This window comes from Gracilinanus agilis, chromosome 2, assembly GCF_016433145.1.
Source record: "Gracilinanus agilis isolate LMUSP501 chromosome 2, AgileGrace, whole genome shotgun sequence".
Lineage (NCBI taxonomy): Eukaryota > Metazoa > Chordata > Mammalia > Didelphimorphia > Didelphidae > Gracilinanus > Gracilinanus agilis.
Window position 1 is genome coordinate 583297440 of NC_058131.1, and position 24821 is coordinate 583322260.

The 24821-nt window shown below is 35.4% G+C and overlaps 1 protein-coding gene across 2 annotated transcripts in view; it reads right to left on the bottom strand.

Moving 5' to 3' along the window:
- The window catches only part of TJP1 (tight junction protein 1), a 313265-nt gene that overhangs the window by 62591 nt on the left and 225853 nt on the right, over positions 1–24821 (bottom strand). For both annotated transcript variants that reach the window (XM_044665401.1, XM_044665400.1), the window contains exon 3: positions 16511–16567. In XM_044665401.1, coding sequence (XP_044521336.1) covers positions 16511–16567 — 57 coding nt within the window. The remainder of the gene's footprint in view (positions 1–16510; positions 16568–24821) is intronic.

Sequence of the window (24821 nt, forward strand, 5' to 3'; positions counted from 1 at the left end):
TACGCAAAATTATGAACAGAAATATGTGATATTATAGCATAGACAGCTCTCAGAGGGAAAGTCAGGGAACCGAAGGAAAGAGATAAAATAGGGGAGCAAAAAAAGGACCTCTTGCAGATGGTAGGATTTGAGCTGGGTCTTAAAGTAATCCAGAAAAGCCAGGAGGCAAAGGTGAGAGCATTCTAGGTGTGGAAGATAAGAAAGGGTATGCAATCTGTAAATGGAAGGTACTATGCAAGAAACACCAAGTAGTCCAGTGTACATGGAGAAATTAATAAGACCAGAAAACATCAAAGTTGTAAAGGACCTTAAATATCAAAATTTATTTTTATATTTACCCCAAGAGGTACTGGAGAATAATTTAAGTTTCCTGATCAGGGACATAATAATCAGACTTGAGCTTTAGAGAAATGATTTTTATAATCAGGAAGGATGGATTAGAGTGAAGCAAGGAGAACAACTCACAACAATCCGGAAATGAAGGGAAGGAGCTCCCACTAGTTTGGTGGCTATGGAAACAAGAGGAAATTATAATGATGAAAGCAAGATTGGACAACAGATTGGTGATGTCTGCACTTAACCCATATAACCAATGTTGCATGTCAGAGTAACCTTGAGCAATATAGGAAAGTAGGAAAAAAGAGATTTTTAAATAGAAAGGTGAGTTCTGTTTTGAACATGTTGATTTTATAGGATGCTATGAGACTTCCAATTTGAGATATGTATAAAACTGGAGCTCAAAAAAAGAGACAATTAACAAGAGAATGAACAAGTAACCCCATATGAACCATTTTGCTCTATCTTCAAGTAATTATGATTAATATACTTTAGAATTTTCTTAATACAATACTGAAAAAACATCCCCAACTTCACTTCTCTCCCCACCACCACAAAAAAAAAGCAGATCTCTCCTTCAAACTTCTTTTCTGTTGTATTATAATGCTATATTTCCCAGACACCAAGGTTCATAAATTTTGAAGTCATTTTTTACATTTTCTTCAATTTCCTCAAATCCCACAATGAACTCCACTATATTTCAGCCATGGATATACATGGTCACACAAAAAAACTTCCCATTAATCTCAAATATTTAAGTCTATCCCTCAATTTAATTGTCATATATAATTTTTCTCAGCTGCCTCCTTCTAGATCTATCTGGCACTACTGACCAGTCTCTCCCTTCCAGGACACTCCCTCCTCTCTTATCTTTTCATGGCATTACTATCTCTTGGCTCACCTCTTGTCTAACCACTTCTTAGCCATCCACAGCCCAGTGCTGCCCTGACCCTTCTTTTCTCCCTGTACATTCTCTCTCAGTAAACTTATCAGCTCCAATGGTTAGTTTATAACTACTATCTCTACATATTTACTCCCAAATCTACATTCCCCTCAGTTTCAGTACTATACCACCAAATGACCATTGAGTATTTCAAAATGGATGCCCCAGAGACATCTTAAATTCAATATATCTAAAATTTGACTCATTATCTTGCTCTACTTAACTCTTCCCCTCTACCAGATGACTTTCCTATTTCTGGCTAAGGTACTTTCTACTATCTCATATCTATAAGAAGAATTATCTTAAAATCCTCATTCTCCCTTGCACACATATCTAATCAGTTTCCAGATCTTCATGTTTCTAGCTTCACAATCTCCGTCTCCCTCTCTCTCTCATTCCTCAGGCCCTTGGCCTCTCACACAGCTACTAGTTCAACAATCACCTCTTACTTATTACAGAAACCTCAGATGGTCTCTCTGCCTTAAATCTCTCATTATACCAGTCCTTTATATATGCACTACTGCCTAACATGCGAATCCCCTAGATCTCCCAACTCTAGTGGCTTCCTATTACCTCTAGAATAAAATGGGAATTTGTTAAGCTTTTGGGACAAATCCTATACAACCTAGCTCCAACCTACTTTTCCAGCCTTAAAGGCCATTACTTTTCCTCTTGCACATTGTAATCCAGACAAACTGGCCCTGTTCTTGACTTAGTTACTGGGGCGGGGAGTGGAGGGGAGGAGAGACCAAAGTTTCTGGTCTAGTACTTTGTTTCTCTCATCACAATTAGGACAACAGAACTTAGTGAACCCAAAAGACAGAAATCACCAAAGAAAATAACTTGGAAGAGAGCCGAGAATAATTCTCAAGCATCTGTATATACAATATGGGCAAAAAAATGAATCTGAAATTAATACAAGTAAATAAATAGGATCTCATCTGCCTGAAATGTAACAATGGCTGAGGACCTTGTTCAGAAAGAACTGATTGATAAATGGAGGAAAACCATGTTACATAAAGAAGAAGGGGGGGGGGGGGGAAGCTCGGGAAAGACCTACAAGGGGCCTCAGGTAATTTAATCCTATTTTGTACCTGACAGGGAATCAATAATAAAAATAATACCTATGGGAATTCAAATAGATGTATAAGAACTGGTCCATTATCACTGATCAAACTGTCATCCACAATTATCCAGATATTATACTGATACAAAAATATTTAAGAACAATGTTTCATTTTGGATTTTTAAATAGTTATCTCCACACCCCATACTTATTTCTAAGCTATGTGGAATGAAGAACTTTAAGAATAGATACCTTCTTTTCTTTGCTCAGTTCATATCTTCCTATATTTCACTGTAATCATTCTATCCATAACCTCTTATATCATAGTTCATTAAAATCTTTTCCTACAACTTATACTTTATTTAATCCTTAATCAATGGACATAAATCTCATTTTTAGGTACTTGCTACTATAAAAAATTCTGCTATTAATATGAGTGCTATTAATATCTGAGTATATTTAGAACCTTTTTATCATTGACTTCCTTGAGGTACATAACCCAGAACTGAAATTCTAGAGTCAAAGGACATGGGACTTTTTTTTTGCATAATGATTGATCTAATTCATAATTCCACAAATAATGCCTTAGTATGACTGTCTTTCTACAACTTCTCCAATATTGGCAGCTTCAATCTTAGAACTACAAGAGAGATAAAGTAAAAGATAATATATACACAGTGAATACAATGTTATTAAATGAAACACACACACAGAAAAAATTAATCCCATGACCTTATGATGATTATCCTTGGCTCCCCAAAAAGGAGGTATGAAAAAGCACCTTTCCCCAGCTTCTTTGAAAACAAAATTACATGTGTGGAAAATTGCATATAAAAAGAGAATTTATTAACAAACTGTTATGTCTCACTGAATTTTTTCCCTTTCTTTTTTTATTCTTGGTTATAAGAATGGGCATCTGGGAGTGGAGAAGGAAAAGTACACACTGAGAAAACCAAAGGCATCAATAAAATGTTTTCTTGTTGTTTTTTTTTTGTTTTTTTTTAAGACTTAGTAGGAAATATTAAAATACTATGGGAATGGGGTATGGTCCTTGTCTGCTACTGGAGTGTTATACAACAAGAATCCTTTCAATTGAGCCCACAGAAGATTAGCTTAAATCCAGCTACTTTTATTAAATTATAAAATGAAGTTATTTCCACTTAGAAAAGTCTTTAAAACATGCATGAATGAAGAAAACATTAAGTGCTGACTATGTGCAAAGCACTGGAAATACCAAAAAAAGAGAAGTCTAATAATTGTGGACCTGTAAAATTGGAAAGCAATTTGGAATTAAGCAAATAAAGGAACTAAACGTTCTTACTTTTTAAATCAAGACACCTATACTGAGCTTATATACCCCAAGGAAGCTACTGATAAGAAAAAGGTCCCATATACTCCAAAATATTTATAGCAGCACTTTTAGTGATGCCTATCGATTGGAAAATCAGAAAATAACATATACAGTAACTACAACAATGTAACACCAAAAAATCAAAAGTAAATGAAACAAAATCATAAAGATTATAACAGCACTTGAAAATCCTTCACAAAGTGAGAAATGTTCATATTGCCAAGTGTTTTCAGTCTTTTTTCCACTTACTAATCAGTTATGCTGCCATTCTTTCTAAAAATACTATTTGCAAATTAAAACAACTCTGAGGTACCACCTCACACATAGCAGACTGGTCAATATGGTAGCAAAGGAAAGTGATAAATGTTGGAAGAGATGTGGCAAAATTGGGACAGTAATACATTGCTGTTGGAGTTGTGAATTGGTCCAACCATTCTGGAGGGCAATATGGAACGATGCCCAAAGGGCTTTAAAAGACTGTCTGCCCTTTGATCCAGCCATACCACTGCTGGGTTTGTACCCCGAAGAGATAATAAGGAAAAAGACTTGTACAAAAATATTCATAATCGTGCTCTTTGTGGTAGCAAAAAATTGGAAAATGAGGGGATGCCCTTTGATTGGGGAATGGCTGAACAAATTGTGGTATATGCTGGTGATGGAATACTATTGTGCTCAAAGGAATAATGAACTGGAGGAATTCCATGTGAACTGGAAAAGACCTCCAGGAATTGATGCAGAGTGAAAGGAGCAGAACCAGGAGAACATTGTAAACAGATACTAATACACTGTGGCACAATCAAACATTACAGACTTCTCTACTAGCAGCAATGCAAGGATCCAGAGCAAGGCTGAGGGACTTATGAGAAAGAAAACTAGCCACATTCAGAGGAAGAACTGTGGGAGGAGAAACACAGAAGAAAAACATAATTCATCACATGGTTTGATAGGGATATGATTAGGGTTTGTTATTTGTTTTTTTTTTTTTTTAAACCCTTACCTTCCATTCTGGAGTCAATACTGTTTATTGGCTCCAAAGCAAAAGAATGGTAAGGGTAGGCAATGGGGGTCAAGTGACTTGCCCAGGGTCACATAGCTGGGAAGTGTCTGAGGCCAGATTTGAACCTAGGACCTCCTGTCTCTAGGCCTGGCTCTCAATCTACTGAGCTATGATTAGGGTTTTGATGTTAAAGAATTGCTCTACTGCAAATATGAATAACATGGAAATAGTTTTTGAACAAAATGATACATGTATAACCCAGTGGAATTGCTTGTCACCTTCAAGAAGGGGGAGGAAAGGGGGGGAGGAGTTGGAGGGGGTGTTAATGAATCATATAACCATGGAAAAATATTATAAATAAAAATAAAAATGCTATTCCTCATATGGGATGCCTCTCTGGGAAGGGGGAGGATATATGAGTTAACTATGACAAAATAAAGAACAGAAAATATCGAAAAAACTTGTTTCTAAAATGACAACAGAAAAAAGGATGGTAAAGTGAGATGAGGTGTCCCTGCTTCTCAAGGAGCTCACATTCTTCTGAGACAGACAACATATGTGGGAAATTTCAGCTCCAAGTAAGATGGAAAGGTCTTCAAGGTCCTCAGGGTATAGCAGCAAAGTAAATATTAATATCTATTCTTTAATGTCATTTCCAATGACAAAATCATATCAATTTCTGATAATGAACCATTTAACAATACCAAGGATTTGAAAGTAAGAACTTTCTTTTCTGGATCTTCAGTAGCTGTAGCATAGAACCTAGGAGAAGTTGTCAGGCTACATCTGCACAGGTGTTTTTTCTCAGAATGATAACTAAGGATACAAGGTTGGTAACATTGCTATTACCAGGTTCTTGGGTTCAGGGTATTGGGATATTACTGTCAGGGTCTCAGAGTAAATGGTGGTAAAGACAGTCATGATGGCTTGACTTGGCTAAAGTGTGCTTATTCCTGTCTCTCTCCTTGGGTGCCTTGCTGCTTCAGCTAGAAATTTTACTTGAAATATAAAAGAATAGCAGGAGAATAGCTATTTATCCCAGGACTGTTTTGATCTAAACTTCACTGAAATACAAAAGAAAATTTTTTTCTATTAACAGCAGCAGCAGCAGCAGCTCACATTAATATAGCAATTAAGGTTTACAATGTGCTTTACTTGCATGATCCCATTTGATTCTCACAAGAAGTATGTGCTATGCTATTAATTGGCCCCATTTAATAGATAAGCAAACTGTAGTTCAGAACTATTAAGTGACCTACACCTAGGATTACACTAACTAGTTAGCTAGTGTCTGAAGCACAATTTGTAAAACCACAGATCTTACATTGTAAATGACCTTAGAAATTATCTAATCCAACCTATTTATTTTTAAAAAGGGGAAACTCAAGGTCACATCAGTAGTAAATGGCAGAGCCAAGATTCAAATGGGTTTCTCCAAGTTCAACAGTTTTAACATATCACATTTCTTCTTCCACCTGCACCTTCCCAAATTCAAATTCAAAATTATATACATTCTGCAACATTGCTTATATAACATGCCCAACTAGTCAGACTATCTACTTTAAGTTCTCCAATGACAAAGAACACACTTTCTCTCCTGAGGCAATTGTCTTCCTTTCACATAGCTGTAATTGTTAGTTAATTTTTCTATTACTTTCAAAATCACAGTAGAAATTATGTGAGTAAAGGACAAGTAAAAAATGATGACTCGGGAAGTTAAGTATAGATTATTAATTATTTCAATATAAATCAGAAACATAGGTGTGATAGAATACTGTTCTTGCTAAAACTTTCTAGTAATCTATTATTACATTCTATTAAAAGGAGCACATAAGATTTTTACTTGCTTTTCTGATTACTCTTCTCTCAGAAGAAATATATTAATTATAGTATATGAATGCAAAAGAAAAGTATTATGCCAAAATAATGAAAAACATCAATTAAAAGAAATGTGTTTGAACTGATAAAAAATGAAAAAAGCAAAACCCAAAGTATACAAGACAATTACAACCTAATATAAAGTCAACGTTGAGAATGAACAAGATTTCATCAACAACTATAACAGTATTATACTGTCAAGATTAAAGGGACACCCCGCTCTTTCCTCTCCAAAAGAGAATACAGTATTTACCTCCCAAACCCTACTCAGCTTCCTAATTTCTGTCCAAGGTGCCAACCTTCTCATCACCCACATTTAGGACCTCAGAGTTATCCTCAATTTCTTACTCTCCTTCATAATCATCCAAACCAATTAGCTGTCAAGTCCTTTTGAATATACATTTACATTCCTTCCATTCCCTTCCCTCGACTTTCTGGAATAGCTACTAAGTAAGTTCAGACCACCATTAACTCATCACTGTCTAATCTATTAATTAGTCCCCCAACTCTAGGCACCTCTCTCCTTTCTACCATTCAACCAACTGCAAATTAATATTTTCTACAGTAAAAATTTGATTGTGACAATCTTTTATTCAAGAAGCTTTTATATCTAGGATAAACTATAAACTGACACTCCAAGCACTTCAGAATCAAGACTCGAATTTGTCTTTCCATCCTTCTTCCATATTCCTGCCTCTCTTCTCATCAACTCCCTTTTGCACTCCACATTTCAAGCAAATTGGTCTATGACTTTCCCTTGTAATATACAAGATTACAACTTCTTTAAACATGCCTTTGCATAGGCTGTCAAATAGCGAGAATGCACTCCCTACTCTGCCTTGACTACATTAAAGGTCCAAATCACAGTCCTTCCCCATACAATTCCTTTATATGAATTTTATATTCTCTTACATTTACACATATTTCCCCCAAACATAATCTCCTTAAAGAGAAGGGCTATTTCACTATATCCCTAGCATCTAACATAAAACTTGGCACATAAACTAGTACTAAATAAATGTTTGTAGAATTGAATAACTAAGACAATTTCTACAAGAAGAAAATATTTCAAAATGGTTGGGGAAATGACAGATATGAAATGTTGGATTTAAAGCTGGAAACGACCTGAAAGATCTTCTAGTCAAACTCTTATTTTCTCAACCATCATTTTAGAGATGAGAAATCTAAGAGCCTTAAATCCAAGGGAGTTGCTTGCTTAACCCATCAACATATGTAGTAAACGGTCAAAGCCAAGATTCATATGTCCCCACTACTAGGAACAAGAGAGATGGAAAGGTCTCAAAGCAAAATTTTAATCAGTGTAATCACTAATAATCAATATGAGAAAGAGAGAGAGAAGCAACTTTTAAAAAATGATCTCGATGCACAAAGAGCTTTCCCCTATTGGCTGAAAATGTTACATAGTCATGTACGAAAGGTAGGAAAGATGGGGCACATAACATATCCAAACTGGAACTCACAAATCTCAGACCAGCAAGGAAACAATCAAGACTTTGCCCTGAGACTACTTTAGAAACATTGAAACCTTTCAGTTGTTTCTGAGAAATTAGGAATAACATAACACTCAATCTCCCAAGAAAACAAGAAAAAAGGCCAGCCCAGACACTCCCTCCAGAAGTACAAAAAATCTGCCTTATACAACAAGTTCAAAATCAGAAAGTAGCCTGGAAGAAAGAGCAAAAAAAAAAAAAAAAAAAAAAAAAAAAAAAAAAAAAAGAATCCCATCAAAAATCTAATGGAAAGAGCAGGTAGGTGGCTTAATGGATAGAAAGCCAAGCCTGGAGACATAAGATCCTAGATTCAAATAGGACCTCAGATTGGGTGACCCTGGGGCAGGTCATTTAACCCCAAATGCCTTAGCCCTTATTTCTCTTTTGCCTTGGAATCATTACTTACTATCAATACTAAGCCTGAAGGTAGGGGGAGTTAAAAAAAACAAAACACAAAAAACTAAGTGACAGGGCACTTAAGAAACAAATCCAGAAGAGAATACCTCCAAAGCATCTACAAGCAAAGCCTCAAAGAAAAATACAACTAGAGCACAATTTCAACTAGAATTCTTGGGGAAAACAATGGAAGTATTTTTAAATGATTTTTAAAATGTTTTTATATATACAATGAGAGTGCTAGATAAAAAAATTGGAAAAGAAATTAGAGCTATAGAAAAATTAAAAAGGGAGGCTAATGTTCAATTTCTAACAAGAGGTACAAAACTTTATCCCACCCAAAACATTAAAAAAAAAATACAAATAGGAAATGACTGCTTCCAAGTCAAAACACTGAAAATACAGAAGAAAATGGAAGGTAACTCACCTTAAAAACTGATCTAGAAAACAGATCAAGAAGAGAGAATTTAAGAGTCATTCAACTATCTGAAAACCATGACCAACAAAAGATCTTACTTATCATCTCTCAAGAAATCACAAAGGAAAACTCCTAGATCCTTATGAAGTAGGAGACAAAATGGAAACAGAATGTAACCATCATGAAAATTTCCATGAACATTACAGACAAAATCCTAATCTCAAAATTTCCCAAGTTGAAACTATCCAGTATTTATAAAATTCATCCAGGTCAAAGATGATATAAAGAAAAGTTTCAGGTGTTTTTAAAAAATTTTTAAGAAACCATTTTGGTTCAATACTAAAATCTCAATGTATTTTTTTTTAACCCTTACCTTCCATCTTGGAGTCAACACCGTGTATTGGCTCCACGGCAGAAAAGTGGTAAGGGTAGGCAATGGGGGTCAAGTGACTTGCCCAGGGTCACATGGCTGGGAAATGTCTGAGGCCAGATTTGAACCTAAGACCTCCCATCTCTAGTCCCGACTCTCAAATCTACTGAGCTACCCAGCTTCCCCTCTCAATGTATTTTTAAAAGTGAAATTTGATATCTGAAATAAGACCACATTTGACTAACTTCATATTAAATTGATGCAGTATACTTTTACTGCAAAGAGACAAAAGAATTTGAATATGGAGAAGCAAGCTATAGTCAAGATCATATATGATTTGGGTAGCATCACTATAAAGGACAAGAGAGCCTGAAATACAATATTTTTTTTTTAAACCCTTAATTTCTGTATATTGGCTCCTAGGCATAAGAGTGGTAAGGGTAGGCAATGGGGGTCAAGTGACTTGCCCAGGGTCACACAGCCGGGAAGTGTCTGAGGCCAGATTTGAACCTAGGACCTTCTGTCTCTAGGCCTGACTCTCAATCCACTTAGCTACCCACCTGCCCCCCGGAATACAATATTAAAGAAGGCAAAGGAACAAAGAATAACTTACTCAGTAATAGATTAATCACGATTAATAACAAAAACTAGCATTTACAAAGCACTTTTAAGGTTGACAAGGGGTTTTACAAATATCTCATTTTACCCTCAAAACCCCTAAGGGTTTTTTTTAAACCTAAAACTTAAAAACCTAAAAACTTAAAAATCTTAAAAACCTAAAAAACTTAAAACCTAAAAAAGGTTTTAAACCCATTTTACAGATATGGAAATTAAAGCAGAGAAAAATTAAGTGACTTGCCCAAGGTCATACAATTCACAAACATCTGAACTCATGTCTTCCTTACAATAAGTTCAGCAACAGATCTTAAAATCAAAATAGAGAACTTCAGGCATTCCTAGTGAATAGATCATTGTTGTATAGAAACTTGATGAAATTCACAAAGGTAAAGGAACTAGTCTAATTACACAGAATTCCTGGGTGAGGTTCTATTATGGCCTAATGTTCTTAAAAGATGAATTGAAAAGGATGGGGGAGGTGGGGAAGAGGGAAAAGGATAGAAAAAATTTATCCTCAAAGTGCAGAAGTGAAAATCTATACAAACAAGGAGAAAGGGGGTAGAGGGAACAGGCAACACTTGAACCTAACACACTTGACTGGCCAAAGGAGGCAAAGAAAACACACAGAGAGTTCAGTACAAATATATATTTCACTCAAGGAAAGAGAAAGAAAAGAAGCTAATAAGAGGGAAGGTGGATTAAGGGAGGAATTAGCCCAAAACAAAAGATACATAAAAATACTTATATCATTTTCTTTCTCAGTGGCAAAGAACCAGAAAGTAAGGGAATGACCACCACTTTAGGTGATGGCCTAACAAATTCTGACATATAAATCTGATAAAAATACTACTAGGAATTCTGATCAAAACAATGACCAATCACAATTTCAACAAAATATGTTACCCATGTTCTAAAGGAGAGGTGGTAGATTCAGGGTGTAGCCAGATATTTTTTTTTTTTACTTTTTTTAATATAGCCAATTGACCAATGTGTTTTTTTCTTTCTTAATTGATGGAGGGGTAGGAGAAGGTGAAGGGAGAAAAATGGATTTTTGCTGCTTTAAATTTTTTTATTTAAAAAAACTAAATAAAGGGTGGCAGAAAATAAGGGACTCTTTTCTAGGAGTTTTAATAGTTAAAGAGAAACTGGTAGATGATAGTCTTTAAAAGACTAGTTGGAATTGACCTCCAAGATCATCTAATATAATCCCTAACTTTTGCAGATAAGGAAAGTGAGGCCATTTAAGGGTCTTCCTTAGTGTTATACAGGAAGTAAATAGCAGGTTGATTGTGAACGGACACTCAGATTCTCTCACTCCAGAGTATTCTCCCCTCAGAAGCAAATGGAAGAATTCAAGAGCTCAAGTTGAAGGATTGATAGATACCCTGGCAAGGGACAGGGTTATATGAGAGGACAGAATTAAAGGGATAGGAACAAGAAAAGACTGACGAGGAAAGAAGCCAGTCATAAGGAATGGCCTCATTTTCTTAAAGTTGAAGATGAGATAGTCTGCCGAGAGGAAAAGGAGGAAAGGAGATAGCATAACAGATATCTGAGCAGAAAGGAATATTTGCGAGATCTTCTACAGAGCATAATTCATCAAGGAAAAATAATGGAAATGCCATTGAAGGGACAGGTAGGTGGCTCAGTGGACAAAAAGCCAGACATGAAGATCGGAGACCTTGAATTCATACCTGGCCTCAGACACTTCCTAGCTGTGAGACCCTCGACACTTAACCCTAACTGCCTAACCCTTTCAACTCTTCTGTCTTGTAACCCCCATTTGCCTAGCCCTTAAGCACTCTTCTGTCCTAGAACCAATACTTAGTATTGACTCTAAGACAGAAGGAAAGGATTTTTAAAAAGGAGTGTGGGGTGGGAGAATGCCATATAGCAGTGATGGAAGGTCCAGCTGTGATCAAATAACACATTTAAATGGAACACAGTTGAGTTGGTTATGTGGCTTTATCCAGAAGTATCCAAAGGCACAAGAGGAGAAACAGAGAAGGCAGAGATAGTGGGAAAAACTCAAGGCTGAGGTTTAAGCAAGCATGTCAGATAACAGGACAAAGAAGTAAGGAAGGAATTCATTCAAGGACAACTGAGAGGTTTTGGTTGAAGAGTCTCAACTATGAAAGCAAATGAGGTCCAGAGTAGAAGATGGGCTGAGAAAACAATAAGGACCAGATTTTTATCTGAGTTAAACTGGCATAAAATCTGACAACCTATCAATTCAGGTATGACCTTTACCAATGATATTCTACAATATCAATTTTCATTCTTCCTATAATAACAATGAGTCAGTCCTTCCTCTTCAGTAAAGGTCCGTTGTATATATATAGTCACATATACACATATAAAAGAACATAAATGGTATCTCTTATATGATCTCTTAAAAGCGAAACAAGGTACCTATTTAGCGCCATACCTATCAAACTACCAAAAAACTTCTTTACTGAATTAGAAAAAACTATAACAAATTTCATTTGGAATAACAAAAGATCAAGAATTTCAAGGGAAATAATGAAAAAAAAAATGTGAAGGAAGGGGGCCTAGCAGTACCAGATATTAAACTATACTATAAAGCAGCAGTCATCAAAACAATATGGTACTGGCTAAGAGACAGAGAGGAGGATCAGTGGAATAGACAGGGTAAATGACATCAGCAAGACAGTGTATGATAAACCCAAAGAGACCAACTTTTGGGACATGAATCCACTATTTGACAAAAACTGCTGGGAAATTTGGAAAACAATATGGGAGAGATTAGGTTTAGATCAACATCTCACACCCTACACCAAGATAAATTCAGAATGGGTGAATGACTTGAATATAAAGAGGGAAACTATAAATAAGTGAAGTGAACACAGAATAGTATACTTGTCAGATCTCTGGGAAAGGAAAGAATTTAAAACCAAGCAAGAGTTAGAGAAAATTACAAAATGTAAATTAAATGATTTTGATTATATTAAACTAAAAAGCTTTTGTACAAACAAAAACAATGTAGCCAAAATCAGAAGGGAAACAACAAATTGGGAAAAAATCTTTATAACGAAAAACTCTGACAGGGGTCTAATTACTCAAATATACAAGGAGTTAAAGCAATTGTATAAAAAATCAAGCCATTCCCCAATTGATAAATGGGCAAGAGACATGAATAGGCAATTTTCAGGTAAAGAAATCAAAAGTATCAATAAGCACATGAGAAAGTGTTCCAAATCTCTAATAATTAGAGAAATGCAAATCAAAACAACTCTGAGGTATCACCTCACACCTAGCAGATTGGCTTAAATGAAAGAAGGGGAGAGTAATGAATGTTGGAGGGGATGTGGCAAAATTGCTGGGACATTGATGCATTGCTGGTGGAGTTGTGAACTGATGGCAATTCTGGCTGGCAATTTGGAATCATGCTCAAAGGGCTATAAAAAAATGCCTGCCCTTTGATCCAGCCATACCATTTTTGGGTTTGTACCCCAAAGAGATCATAAATAAACAAGACTTGTACGAAAATATTTATAGCTGTGCTTTTTGTGGTGGCAAAAAACTGGAAAAGGAGGGTATGTCCTTCAATTGGTGAATGGCTGAACAAATTGTGGTATATGCTGATGATGGAATACTATTGTGCTAAAAGGAATAATAAACTAGAGGAGTTCCAGGTGAACTGGAAAGACCTCCAGGAACTGATGCAGAGTGAGAGGAGCAGAGCCAGAAGAACACTGTACACAGAGACTGATATACTATGGTAAAATCAAATGCAATGGACTTCTGTACCTGCAGCAATGCAATGACACAGGACAATTCTGAGGGATTTATGGTAATGAACGCTACCCACATTCAGAGGAAGGACTGCAGGAGAGGAAACATAAGAAAAACAATTGCTTGAACGCATGGGTCAGGGTGGACATGATTGGGGATGTAGACTGGAAACTACCACACCAATGCAACTATCAACAATTTGGAAATAGGTCTTGATCAAGGACACATGACAAAACCAGTGGAAATGTGTCCCAAATTAGCATTGACTCTGAAAACTTTTACTGCTTACATGACACTTTAGACTTGTAGTCAATAGTATCTCTGTCTAGTATCTAGTGGACTGAAAATTCAGGGTCCATGTCCTTAGTCAATATACTCTACAACAGAGGTTATTCGACATACTGCAATATGCAGCCTTGCCCACAACACTCCCCAACTAGATCAAATTAAAATGTAATTGGAGGGGGGGGGGGGAGACACCAGCTGGGTAGCTCAGTCGATTGAGAGCCAGGCCTAGAGATGGGGAGGTTCTAGGTTCAAATCTGGCCTCAGAAACTTCCCAGCTGTGTGACCCTGGGCAGGTCACTTGACCCCCACTGCCTACCCTTACCACTCTTCTGCCTTGGAGCCAATACACAGTATTGACTCCAAGATGGAAGGTAAGGGTTTTAAAAAAATAAATAAACTGTAATTGGGAAATATTTAATAATACAAAATATATGTTAACTTGTGGTTTTCTGAGTCAGTATGTGGCCTGCAGAAATTCACTCCAATTTGACTCTGACACCACTGCTCCACAACATTCCACACAGTAATAGGAACAAAAATTCATGTTAGAAATGATTAAAGGAGTTCAGAAAAATCAATTCAGAGAAAATCTGAGAGGAACTGATAGACAGTTAAGTGGCCAGAAGCAGGAAAATAATTTATATAAGTGTCCTCATCTGTAAAATGGGAATATTAGTATTTCCCTCATATGGTTTTTAAAAGGATCAAATAAGATAATGCATAAAAATGCTCTATAAATGCTAGTTATTGTTCTCTGAGAAACAATTAAAAGAAGAAATTTGAAGGCAGCAACTGTGAGCCACTTAGGTTAAGATAAATGTAGTATCCTCCTAAGCTGACATTTCTACATATTTTATACATTTGATCATATGAAAAAATCATGGCTCTTGGTTTTGAGGTAGACAAGTTTGACAAGATGTCTTTTCCAAAATTTCAGTTTGTAAATAGGGATTTCACAGCAATTCAAAGTAAAACTTGATTTAGCCATTCTTCTAAGAACTGAGATAGAACATGAATTTGGGTCCCTACATTGTAAGTACAAATAACTTTCAAAGATTTACAAATTCTAATAAAGGCAATTTCCAAATCTAGTTTCAAGAATCTAATGATAAAGCATGCTACCCACTTTTTGAAATACAAGGATAGATTCAAAGTGCAGAATTACAACATATTTTCATACAGACAATGAGAAAATTTCTTTTGCTTGACTGTGTATCTGCTGTAAGGAGGCATTTTTTCTTCTTTTCTTCTGTAGTAGAAAGTATGGTAAAGAAGGGATAAGGATTAAGTGATCAAAAAGAAAAAGTAGTCATTTAAGCATTTTTAAATGCACAACAAAAGAGAAAGAAAACCCGAGTCAAGTAGGATATTTCTGAAAGGTAAATATTTAATTTATAAAAAGAACAAGTATAAAAGACAAACTATACATAAAGATTCATAGTTTTTGATGCAGAGTGAAATAAGCAGAACTGGAAGAACACTCTAGTACACACTAACAACAATATTATCTGGGAAAACTTCACTACTCTCAGCAATGCAACGATCAGGACAATCCTGAAAGACTTCTGAGAGGTAGTGCTATCTACCTCCAGAAAAAGAACTACTAGAGTTGTCTTTCGCATCAGTTTATTTGTGGTTTTGTTTTGGGGTTTGGGTTATGTATGAGTATGCTCTTAAAATTATCAGTATTGGAAGTATGCTTTGCATGACAAAAATAAAATTAAAAAAGAGATTCAGAGTTCTGTGTACAACTCTATTTTTCTGTTACATTACTCATATGGAAACATTCATTTTCATGTTTAAGTTCAGAATAAAAAAACTGAAATTATGTACTCAATACTCAATAAATGTTTGCTAAATCATGCCCAGTTTATGGCAGTTGAGCTTTCCTTGACTCAGCTCTCAGTATTAGTAACTATTAATGTACAGCAGTAACAGTTTACCTAGACAATAGCAAAGATAAATTGGTGACTATCGGTCTCTCTAATCAGTTTACATGACTTTGGACAACTCATTAAACCTTTTTGGGTCTCAGATCTGTTAAAATGAGAGTATTGGACTACATAATCTTTAAGGTCCCTTTCAGCTCAAAGGTCAATGCTCTAAGGCTGGGGAAATGAATCGACAAAATAATTATTGAGCAGCTATGTATAAAGTACTGTTCCAGACAGTGCAATTTTCATCTAAGCAGTATACAAAAAATATATAGCAATTTAAAGGTGGCCTATTAAAAAAATCAAATCTTTTTGTGGACTTGACAGCAAGCTTCTGAAAGTCTATCAAAGTATATTACTTATGCCAATATATTGTTGTTTCTGTCAAATTACTCAAAATTTAGGGAATCAACTTAATAAAATGAAAATTTTGTATTTATCACCCACAATTAAAAAAGCAGTTAAATAAATCCAATTTTGTCAAAAATTAATCATTTAACAATGATTTTGGCAAAGAACAGTAACTAATTTTAAACTAAAATAAAAAAAGGACATAATTTCCTTTTCTTTTACTTCCTGACATCTGGATTAACTCTATTGTTTTAAATCAATATCCTGAGTTAGGTTTTAACTATGGTAAAAACTCACCCTGTGAAGTGTCACTGTGTGTTGTTCCCATATAGCCGTTTCCTCCATTGTTGTGCTCTAGCAAAGAGGAGAAAAAAAGAAGCAAACTTTAGTATATGTTACTAGTTTGAGTTCTTCAAAGAAAAAAATACTATATGCACAGCAAACAATTTAATATTCTATAATAACAACTTTATCAATGTTAAAAATACACTAGCTTTATAGTTATGGAAGAGACCATTTTGGTTTGAGGTTTTTTTGTTTGTTTTGTTTTATGCAACAGGAAACTACATACTGGAACTTCCTTTGTTTTTAACAACTTGGAAAGATGCCTCATCTGGCTGAATATCTGCTAAAAACAATAATTATCTATCATCTAGCCTTACAATCTTGGCACAATTTTACATTCTGAATACATTAACCAAACTAATCAGTTAAAGTGAGTTGTAGTCATTTCAAAGTCATATAATTCCAACTAATTGTATTTTTAAAACATGAAAGTATCCCTAATTCTATTATAAATACACATTACAACACAAAGACATTGCATGTCTTTGATCAATGACTTTATTCAGTGTAATAAATCAGTTTTGCTGCTATTCCCAATTTCAACTTTACTTCATAATCAAAGTCTCAAACTTAATTTATAACATGGAAAAATACCAATTCTAGAAATTCTGATAATACTACTAATGTCCTGAACTAATACTAAATAAATGTTTTGCTGCTATTAAGAATAACCACCACAAAAAAAAAAAGTGATTTGCAGAACACCAGCCCAATTAATAGAAGAACTGGGACTTTAACCTAAGCCTAAATAGATGTAAAATAAGTAACTTTCCCTTTAATTATAATTACCATACAATGCAATTTGGTTTCTGGTAACTTCATCTCATATAGATGATTCATTATAGAGAAAAACAAATTACTATCTAAGGGATAAGCACTTAAGAATTTAAACTATAAAATTTTTCCAAGATTAACAGACAGCTCATGAAGCCATAATAAAACAATTCAACATGATCCAGGATAAATTTTCTAGCTCGTGTTAATTAATTTTTAAATGTGATTATTTAAAGTTTTCAAATATGAATCTGCAGAGTTTAATATAGTAGTCTCAAAAATGTGGTACACACAAGAGAATTCAGAGGAGAAACAAAGAAAATATTATCAGTAATAAAGAACAACACAGCCCTTTTATATGCTTGAAGTTGCTGACTTTGACAATACTATACTACTCTCTTTTCTTTTAGGTTATGTAGGATAGTTAACCACAAGGCTTCCTTCCAAATAGGGTAGTTTTCTTATAGGAAGTCTAGTCCAGTTCAGACAGATATCTCCTCCTCCCCTCTTCTTCAATCCCCTTGTCTCCAATATTATCACTGATAACAGTAGCAAAGGTACAACTCAAAAGTCTCTCCTGTCCAGAATCAGCATTTGAGTAGCAAGAGAGATCCTTGATGCTAGCAGCTCTGTTTTACCCCAGTTCCCAAGAAAACAAAAGGAGCTGAAGTAAGTCAGCCAAGAATGAACCATCACCATAAATGTGGTAATAATAGGAGAAGGTGGAAGCAGTAAAAGTAGCTAGTAAGAGATGAAAGAAGAGTTACATAGCAGGTGCAGATATTTGAGCCTATCAAATACTCTCAAGACATTTAATTGCTGCAAAATAGAATATCTCTGAGCTCCACTATATTATTAGCATTCAAAAGTACTGTTAGAGCTTGTAAGGGAAAACTGCTTTGTTTACTTTGTGCCAATGATTTGGATAGTCATGAAAACTGTAGCAACAACTTGAAAGTGTACACTAGACCTACATTGATTGCAAGAACAAAAGAATCCCTCTCTCCCCAAAATTAAATGTTTTATTAAGCAATAACAAACTTTTCCAAAAATAACCACTCCCATCTTACCACTCTTCTGTCTTGTAATCAATACTGTGTTAATAGAATTAGCTCTAGCCCATTCAGTCAAAACTCTACCTACCCAAGATGATGTCATCCCCACCTCCCTTAGCGGGAAGGGGGATGAGTTACCCACACGTGACAATAAGTAACTGCCCTTTGGGCAGTCCAAATCAGTGCAGAGGCTGCCATTTGTCCACTTGAATTAGAGGTGGACCCACAGGAAGTGAAAGGAAAGACATTATCTCTTCAAGCATGTTGGTTATTTCCTGCTGAGGGAGTTCCCCCTTTTAACTCAGGCTGAAGGATCTCCAGGGAGACCTCAGGCAGCTTCTACTCTGAATGGTCACGTGGGTAAGTTAGGCTGACTTCCTTGGCCTACCTTGGCATTTTTCCAAGACTCTACCTTAAGTAGGCTCTAGCCTATCTGATTGCTAGGCCTTGTGGCTTGTAGCCTAATTTATTTAGCCTTTTAACCTTCTCTCTCCATCCAGGCCTCTGCAGGCCTGGACTAGCCTCTCCCTCTCTTTATTTCCTTACCTTTACCTTCCTAATTGTAAATAAACTACCTTAAACCCGATCCTGACTTGGCTCTATTTTAATTACCGAATCAATCTGAATTGTTGATTCCTGGCGGCCACACTTTAAATATATATCTATATATATATATTTATATCTATATCTAGATATCTATAAATATATTAGATATCTATAAATATCTAAAATCTCCCTCTTACAATACACAGTATTGTAAGGTAAGGGAAGGTAAGGGTTAAAAAAAACCAAACACATTACCAAACTCTCAAAACTGGCCACCCAAACACCCAACCATTTCCCAAATCTATCATATAAAGTCACTGAAATATATACCTGCTTCCTAGGCCAAATAGTCTATCTAGAACTAAAATAAGATGATCCAGCCTCATGAGTGAAATATAACCAAACATACATGAATGATAAAATGGAGAAAGGAAGGGACAGGGGAAAGGGAAGGGGAAAAGGGAAAGTAAAGGGAAAGTGAAAGGAAAGGAAAGGAAAGGAAAGGAAAGGAAAGGAAAGGAAAGGAAAGGAAAGAAAGACAACAAAGAATTTAAGGATATGTTAACTCCCCAACTTCTCCATATTCACTAGGGAAGCAGCCATGAGTTGGAAAGCAGAAACTTTCTACAAATTGAGATTTTTCATTTGGGCCTCTCCTAAAAATTTTAATTCTTGCATGGTATGATCATGCAGTATAGTTATTTTTAAAATATTGTATGATATTTGGACCTGAAGGGCTCTGAAAACTCAGGCAAACTTCCACCAATTCCCTGTTACCTGGACTTTTTAATCTCTATATTATTCTGGCCTAATCAAATTTAGAGAACCAATTCCGAGCTTCTTTAAAGGGGAACTATCCCAGACTATATAAAGATAATACTTTTGCTAGCATATATATCTTATTCCCTTTTTAATCCTCATGACAAGCCTATAAGAACTACAAGCATAATTATCAACATTTTACTGAGTATGAAAGCTGGATATCCCAGAGATTAACTTTGACTCCTCCTATGATCTCCCATGATCATGAGGTATTAAATGACTTGACTAAATAATTAGAAAATAATTTACCAATTTTCATATTGTTTCACTCCTCTCAATTTCTACTACCACTGTCCTGGTTCAGACTGATTGTCTATTTAGACATTACAAAAACTTAGATATAGTTCCTTGTGCCTCTATTCAAGCCAGTATGGAGCAAATCAAGCTATTCATCTGCTAAATTACATTTCTAAGGATACCTATTACTTGATTAACATTCAAACTCTATAATTTGGTACCATCTTGTTTTTCTAGGCTTACCTCAAACCATACCCACCTGCATTTACTCTATATCACACCCACCCACCCAAGAGGCCCACTCTGTGAAATCATACCATGTCATTTCATCAACATGGCTTTGCTCATACTGTTACTTGTCCAAAAAATGGCCTCCCCTTCCTGTTAAACTTCAACTCCCTTTTTTAAAAAATTCAAATGTCATCTACCCTATGTAGGCAGGCTTACCTCTTCAATTAGCAATTCATGGTACATAGTTCCCTAACTCTTTTAAATGCTTGAGGAGTTAGTCTCTTTGGTATTAAATGCAAAAGAAGTATATAGAATGGCAAGGCTTGGCCAGCCAACAAATGGATCTAGGATTGGTCAGCACAACAGATGGGGAACACAACATATAATCAGCTGACAAAGTAGCATAATGTTTAACAAACCAAAAGATGAACTATTGAAGCAGTTTTTCTATTAAACAAAAACTGGTAGAAAGAAATTCAGTTTAAATCAACATCCCACAACATGTCAAAATAAACTACAAGTGGACATCTATTCAACACATCAAAATCATATCACAAATTATAGAGTAGCAAAGAATGAGATACCTTTCTGAACGTCAGACAAAGGAAGAATACATGACCAAACAAAGGATGAAGAGCATCAATACAGAGAAAATGGACAATTTTAATCAAATAAAATTGAAAAGTTTCTGCATAGGCAAAACCAACAGCTAAAATTAGAAGGAAAAAAGTTAAAGGGAAAAGGAAAGTCTTTGCAACAAATTTCCCTAACAAAGGTCTGATAGCCAAAATTTATAGGGAACTAATTTAAATACATATGACTAAGTGCCATTCCCCAAAGAAAGAGGCTTACGGTAGCACCATGAGGAGCAATTTGATGGCACAGGTACAAACACCATGCCTGAAGTTGGACGGATTTGGTTTCAAATCTGACCTCAAACACCTCCTACCTGTATAACCCTATGGAAATCACTTAACACCATCTGCCTAGTAAGGGTTTTAAAAAAGAAAATTCATACAAGAGAAGGCACTTCAGAGGGGTACCCAAACAAGAAGGGCAGCTATAAATTTAAAATTTTTACTATATATATGTTTATTAAAGAAAATGTAAGGTGTACCTAATAGACACTGACTGTTAAATAATCAATTATTTTTCTATTTTTTGTAAATGAAAATGTTCATATCCTTCAAAGTCAGAATAACAAAAATATATTTTTAAGGAAAAAACCCTTTGACTTATCTACAATTCAATGAGTCAAGGGTGGAATATGGCATTCACAAAAACTAACAACCAACAAACATTAAGTGTCTACTATGTATGAAAAATTGTGCTAAGTGCCACAGATACCTGTAGGAAGGCCCTGCTCTTGAGAAGTTCACATTTTAATAAAGAAGGTATCATGTAAATAACTGTACAACCAGTGTATAGGATAACCTGGAAATAATTAACAGAGGGACTATAATTAAAAAAGGATCCGGATTCCTGTAGAAGGTGGGATTTTAGCTGGGATTTTGAGAAAGCCAACAGGTTTTGAGATGAGGAACATTCTAAAAAAAAGGGAAAGAGTCATTTAAAAAACAAGAGTCCAAAGATGCCTGTTCAAGAACAGCAAAGAGGCTAATATCACTGGCAAAGTACTTGGGAGGTAGGACAGGTGGTATAAGGTGCAAGAAGATCAGAAAAGTAGGAGGCAGAGCAAGCTATAAAGGACTTTCCCATCCACATAACTGACCATATCAACAAGCTAACAAACAAAAGTCACATGATTATCTCAATAAGATGCTGAAAAAGTCTTTGACAAAATACAACACCCATTCCTATTGAAAACACTAGAAAGTATAGGAATAGGTCCTTTCCTAAAAATAATAAACAGTATATATCTAAAACCATAAACAAGCATCATATGCAACAAGGATAAATTAGAAGCCTTCCCAATAAGATCAGGAGTGAAACAAGGATGCCCATTATCACCTCTATTATTTAACATTGTACTAGAAACACTAGCAATAGCAATTAGAGAAGAAAAAGAAGGTATTAAAAAAGGCAATGAGGAGACCAAGCTATCACTCTTTGTAGATGATATGATGGTATACTTAAAAAATCCTAGAGAATCAACTAAAAAGCAAGTAGAAATAATCAACAACTTCAGTAAAGTTGCAGGATACAAAATAAATGCACATAAGTCATCAGCATTTCTATATACTTCCAACACATCTCAGCAGCAAGAGTTAGAAAGAGAAATATCATTTAAAATGACCCTAGAAAATATAAAATACTTAGGAATCTATCTACCAAAACAAACACAGTAATTATATGAACACAACTACAAAACACTTTCCAAACAATTAAAACTAGATCTAAACAATTGGAAAAAAAAAAAAAAAAAAAAAAAAACATTGATTGCTCATGGGTAGGATGAGCTAACATAATAAAAATGACCATTCTACCCAAATTAATTTACTTATTTAGTGCCATACCTATCAAACTAGTAAGAAACTTTTTTAATGAATTAGAAAAAACTATAACAAAGTTCATTTGGAAGAACAAAAGATCAAGAATATCAAGGAAAATAGCAAAAAAAAACAATGAAAAATGTGAAAGAAGGTAGTCTAGCAGTACCAGATATTAAACTGTACTATAAAGCAGTGGTCATCAAAACAATATGATATGGTCTCAGACACTTCCTGGTTGTGTGACCCTGGGCAAGTCACTTGACCACCATTGCCTACCTTTATCACTCTTCTGCCTCTGAGCCAATACACAGTATTGACTCCAAGATGGAAGGTAAGGGCTTTAATTAATAAACAAACAAATAAACAATCGAATGAATGAATGAATGAATGAATGAACAATTTAAAATTTATAGCTGCCCTTCTTGTTTGGGTCCCCCTCTGAAGTGCCTTCTCTTGTGTGAATTTTAAAACAAACAAACAAACAAACAAATAAAAGCAGTAGGGTGCTAGCTAAGAGACAGAAGGAAGGATCAGTGGAATAGACTTGGGGTAAGTGATGTCAGTAAGACAGTCTATGATAAACGCAGAGCCCAACTTTTGGGACAAAAATCTACTATTTGACAAAAACTGCTGGGAAAATTAGAAAACGATATGGGAGAGATTAGGTTTAGATCAACATCTTACAACCTACACCAAGATAAATTCAGAATAGGTGAATGACTTGAATATAAAGAAGGAAACTGGGGCAGCTGGGTAGCTCAGTGAATTGAGAGCCAGGCCTAGAGATGGGAGGTCCTAGGTTCAAATCTTGCCTCAGACACTTCCCAGTTGTGTGACCCTGGGCAAGTCACTTGACCCCCCCCCCATTGCCTACCCTTACCACTCTTCTGCATTCTATATTGACTCCAAGATGGAAGATAAGGGTTTAAAAAAAAAGGAAATGATAAGTAAATTAGGCAAACACAGAATGCTATACTTGTCAGATCTCTGGGAAAGGAAAGATTTTAAAGCCAAGCAAGAGTTAGAAAAAAATTCCAAAATGTAAAATAAATAATTTTGATAACATTAAATTAAAAAGTTTTTGTATAAACAAAAACAATGCAACCAAAATCAGAAGAGAAAAAAACTGGGAAAATAATCTTTATAACAAAAAACTCTGACAAAGGTCTAATTACTCAAATATACAAGGAGCTAAATCAATTGTACAAAAAATCAAGTTGTACAAATTATACAAAAAAAATCAAATGGGCAAGGGACATGAATAGGCAATTCTCAGATAAAAAAAATCAAAACTATCAATAAGCACATGAGAAAGTGTTCTAAATCTCTAATAATTAGAGAAATGCAAATCAAAACAACTCTGAGAGTTACCACCTCACACCTAGCAGATTGGCTAAAATGAAAGAAGGGAAGAGTAATGAATGTTGGAGGGCATGTGGCAAAATTATGACATTTAATGCATTGCTGGTGGAGTTGCAAACTGATCCAATCATTCTGGATGGCAATTTGGAACTATGCCCAAAGAGCTCTAAAAGACTGCCTGTCCTTTGATCTAGTCATACCATTGCTGGATTTGTACTCCAAAGAGATCATAGGGAAAAAGACTTGTACAAAAATATTTATAGCTGCATTTTTGTGGTGGCAAAAAACTGGAAAATGAGGAGATGCCCTTCAATTGGGAAATGGCTGAACAAATTGTGGTATATGCTAGTGATGGAATACTGCGCTCAAAGGAATAATAAACTGGAGGAATTCCATGTGAACTGGAAAGACTTGCAGGAATTGGTGCAGAGTGAAGGGAGCAGAACCAGAAGAACATTGTACACAGAGACTGATACACTGTGGTAAAATCGAATGTAATGGACTTCTGTACTAGCAGCAATGCAATGACCCAGGACAACTATGAGGGATTTTTGGAAAAGAATGCTACCCACATTCAGAGGAAGGACTGCAGGAGTGGAAACACAGAAGAAAAACAACTGCTTGAACACATGGGTTGATTCGGACATTATATGGGATGTAGACTCTAAATGACCACCCCAGTGCAACTATTAATAAACTATCAATAATATGGAACTAGGTCTTGATCTATGACACATAGACACATGTAAAAACCAATGGAAATTCGAGTTGGCGGGGGGTGGG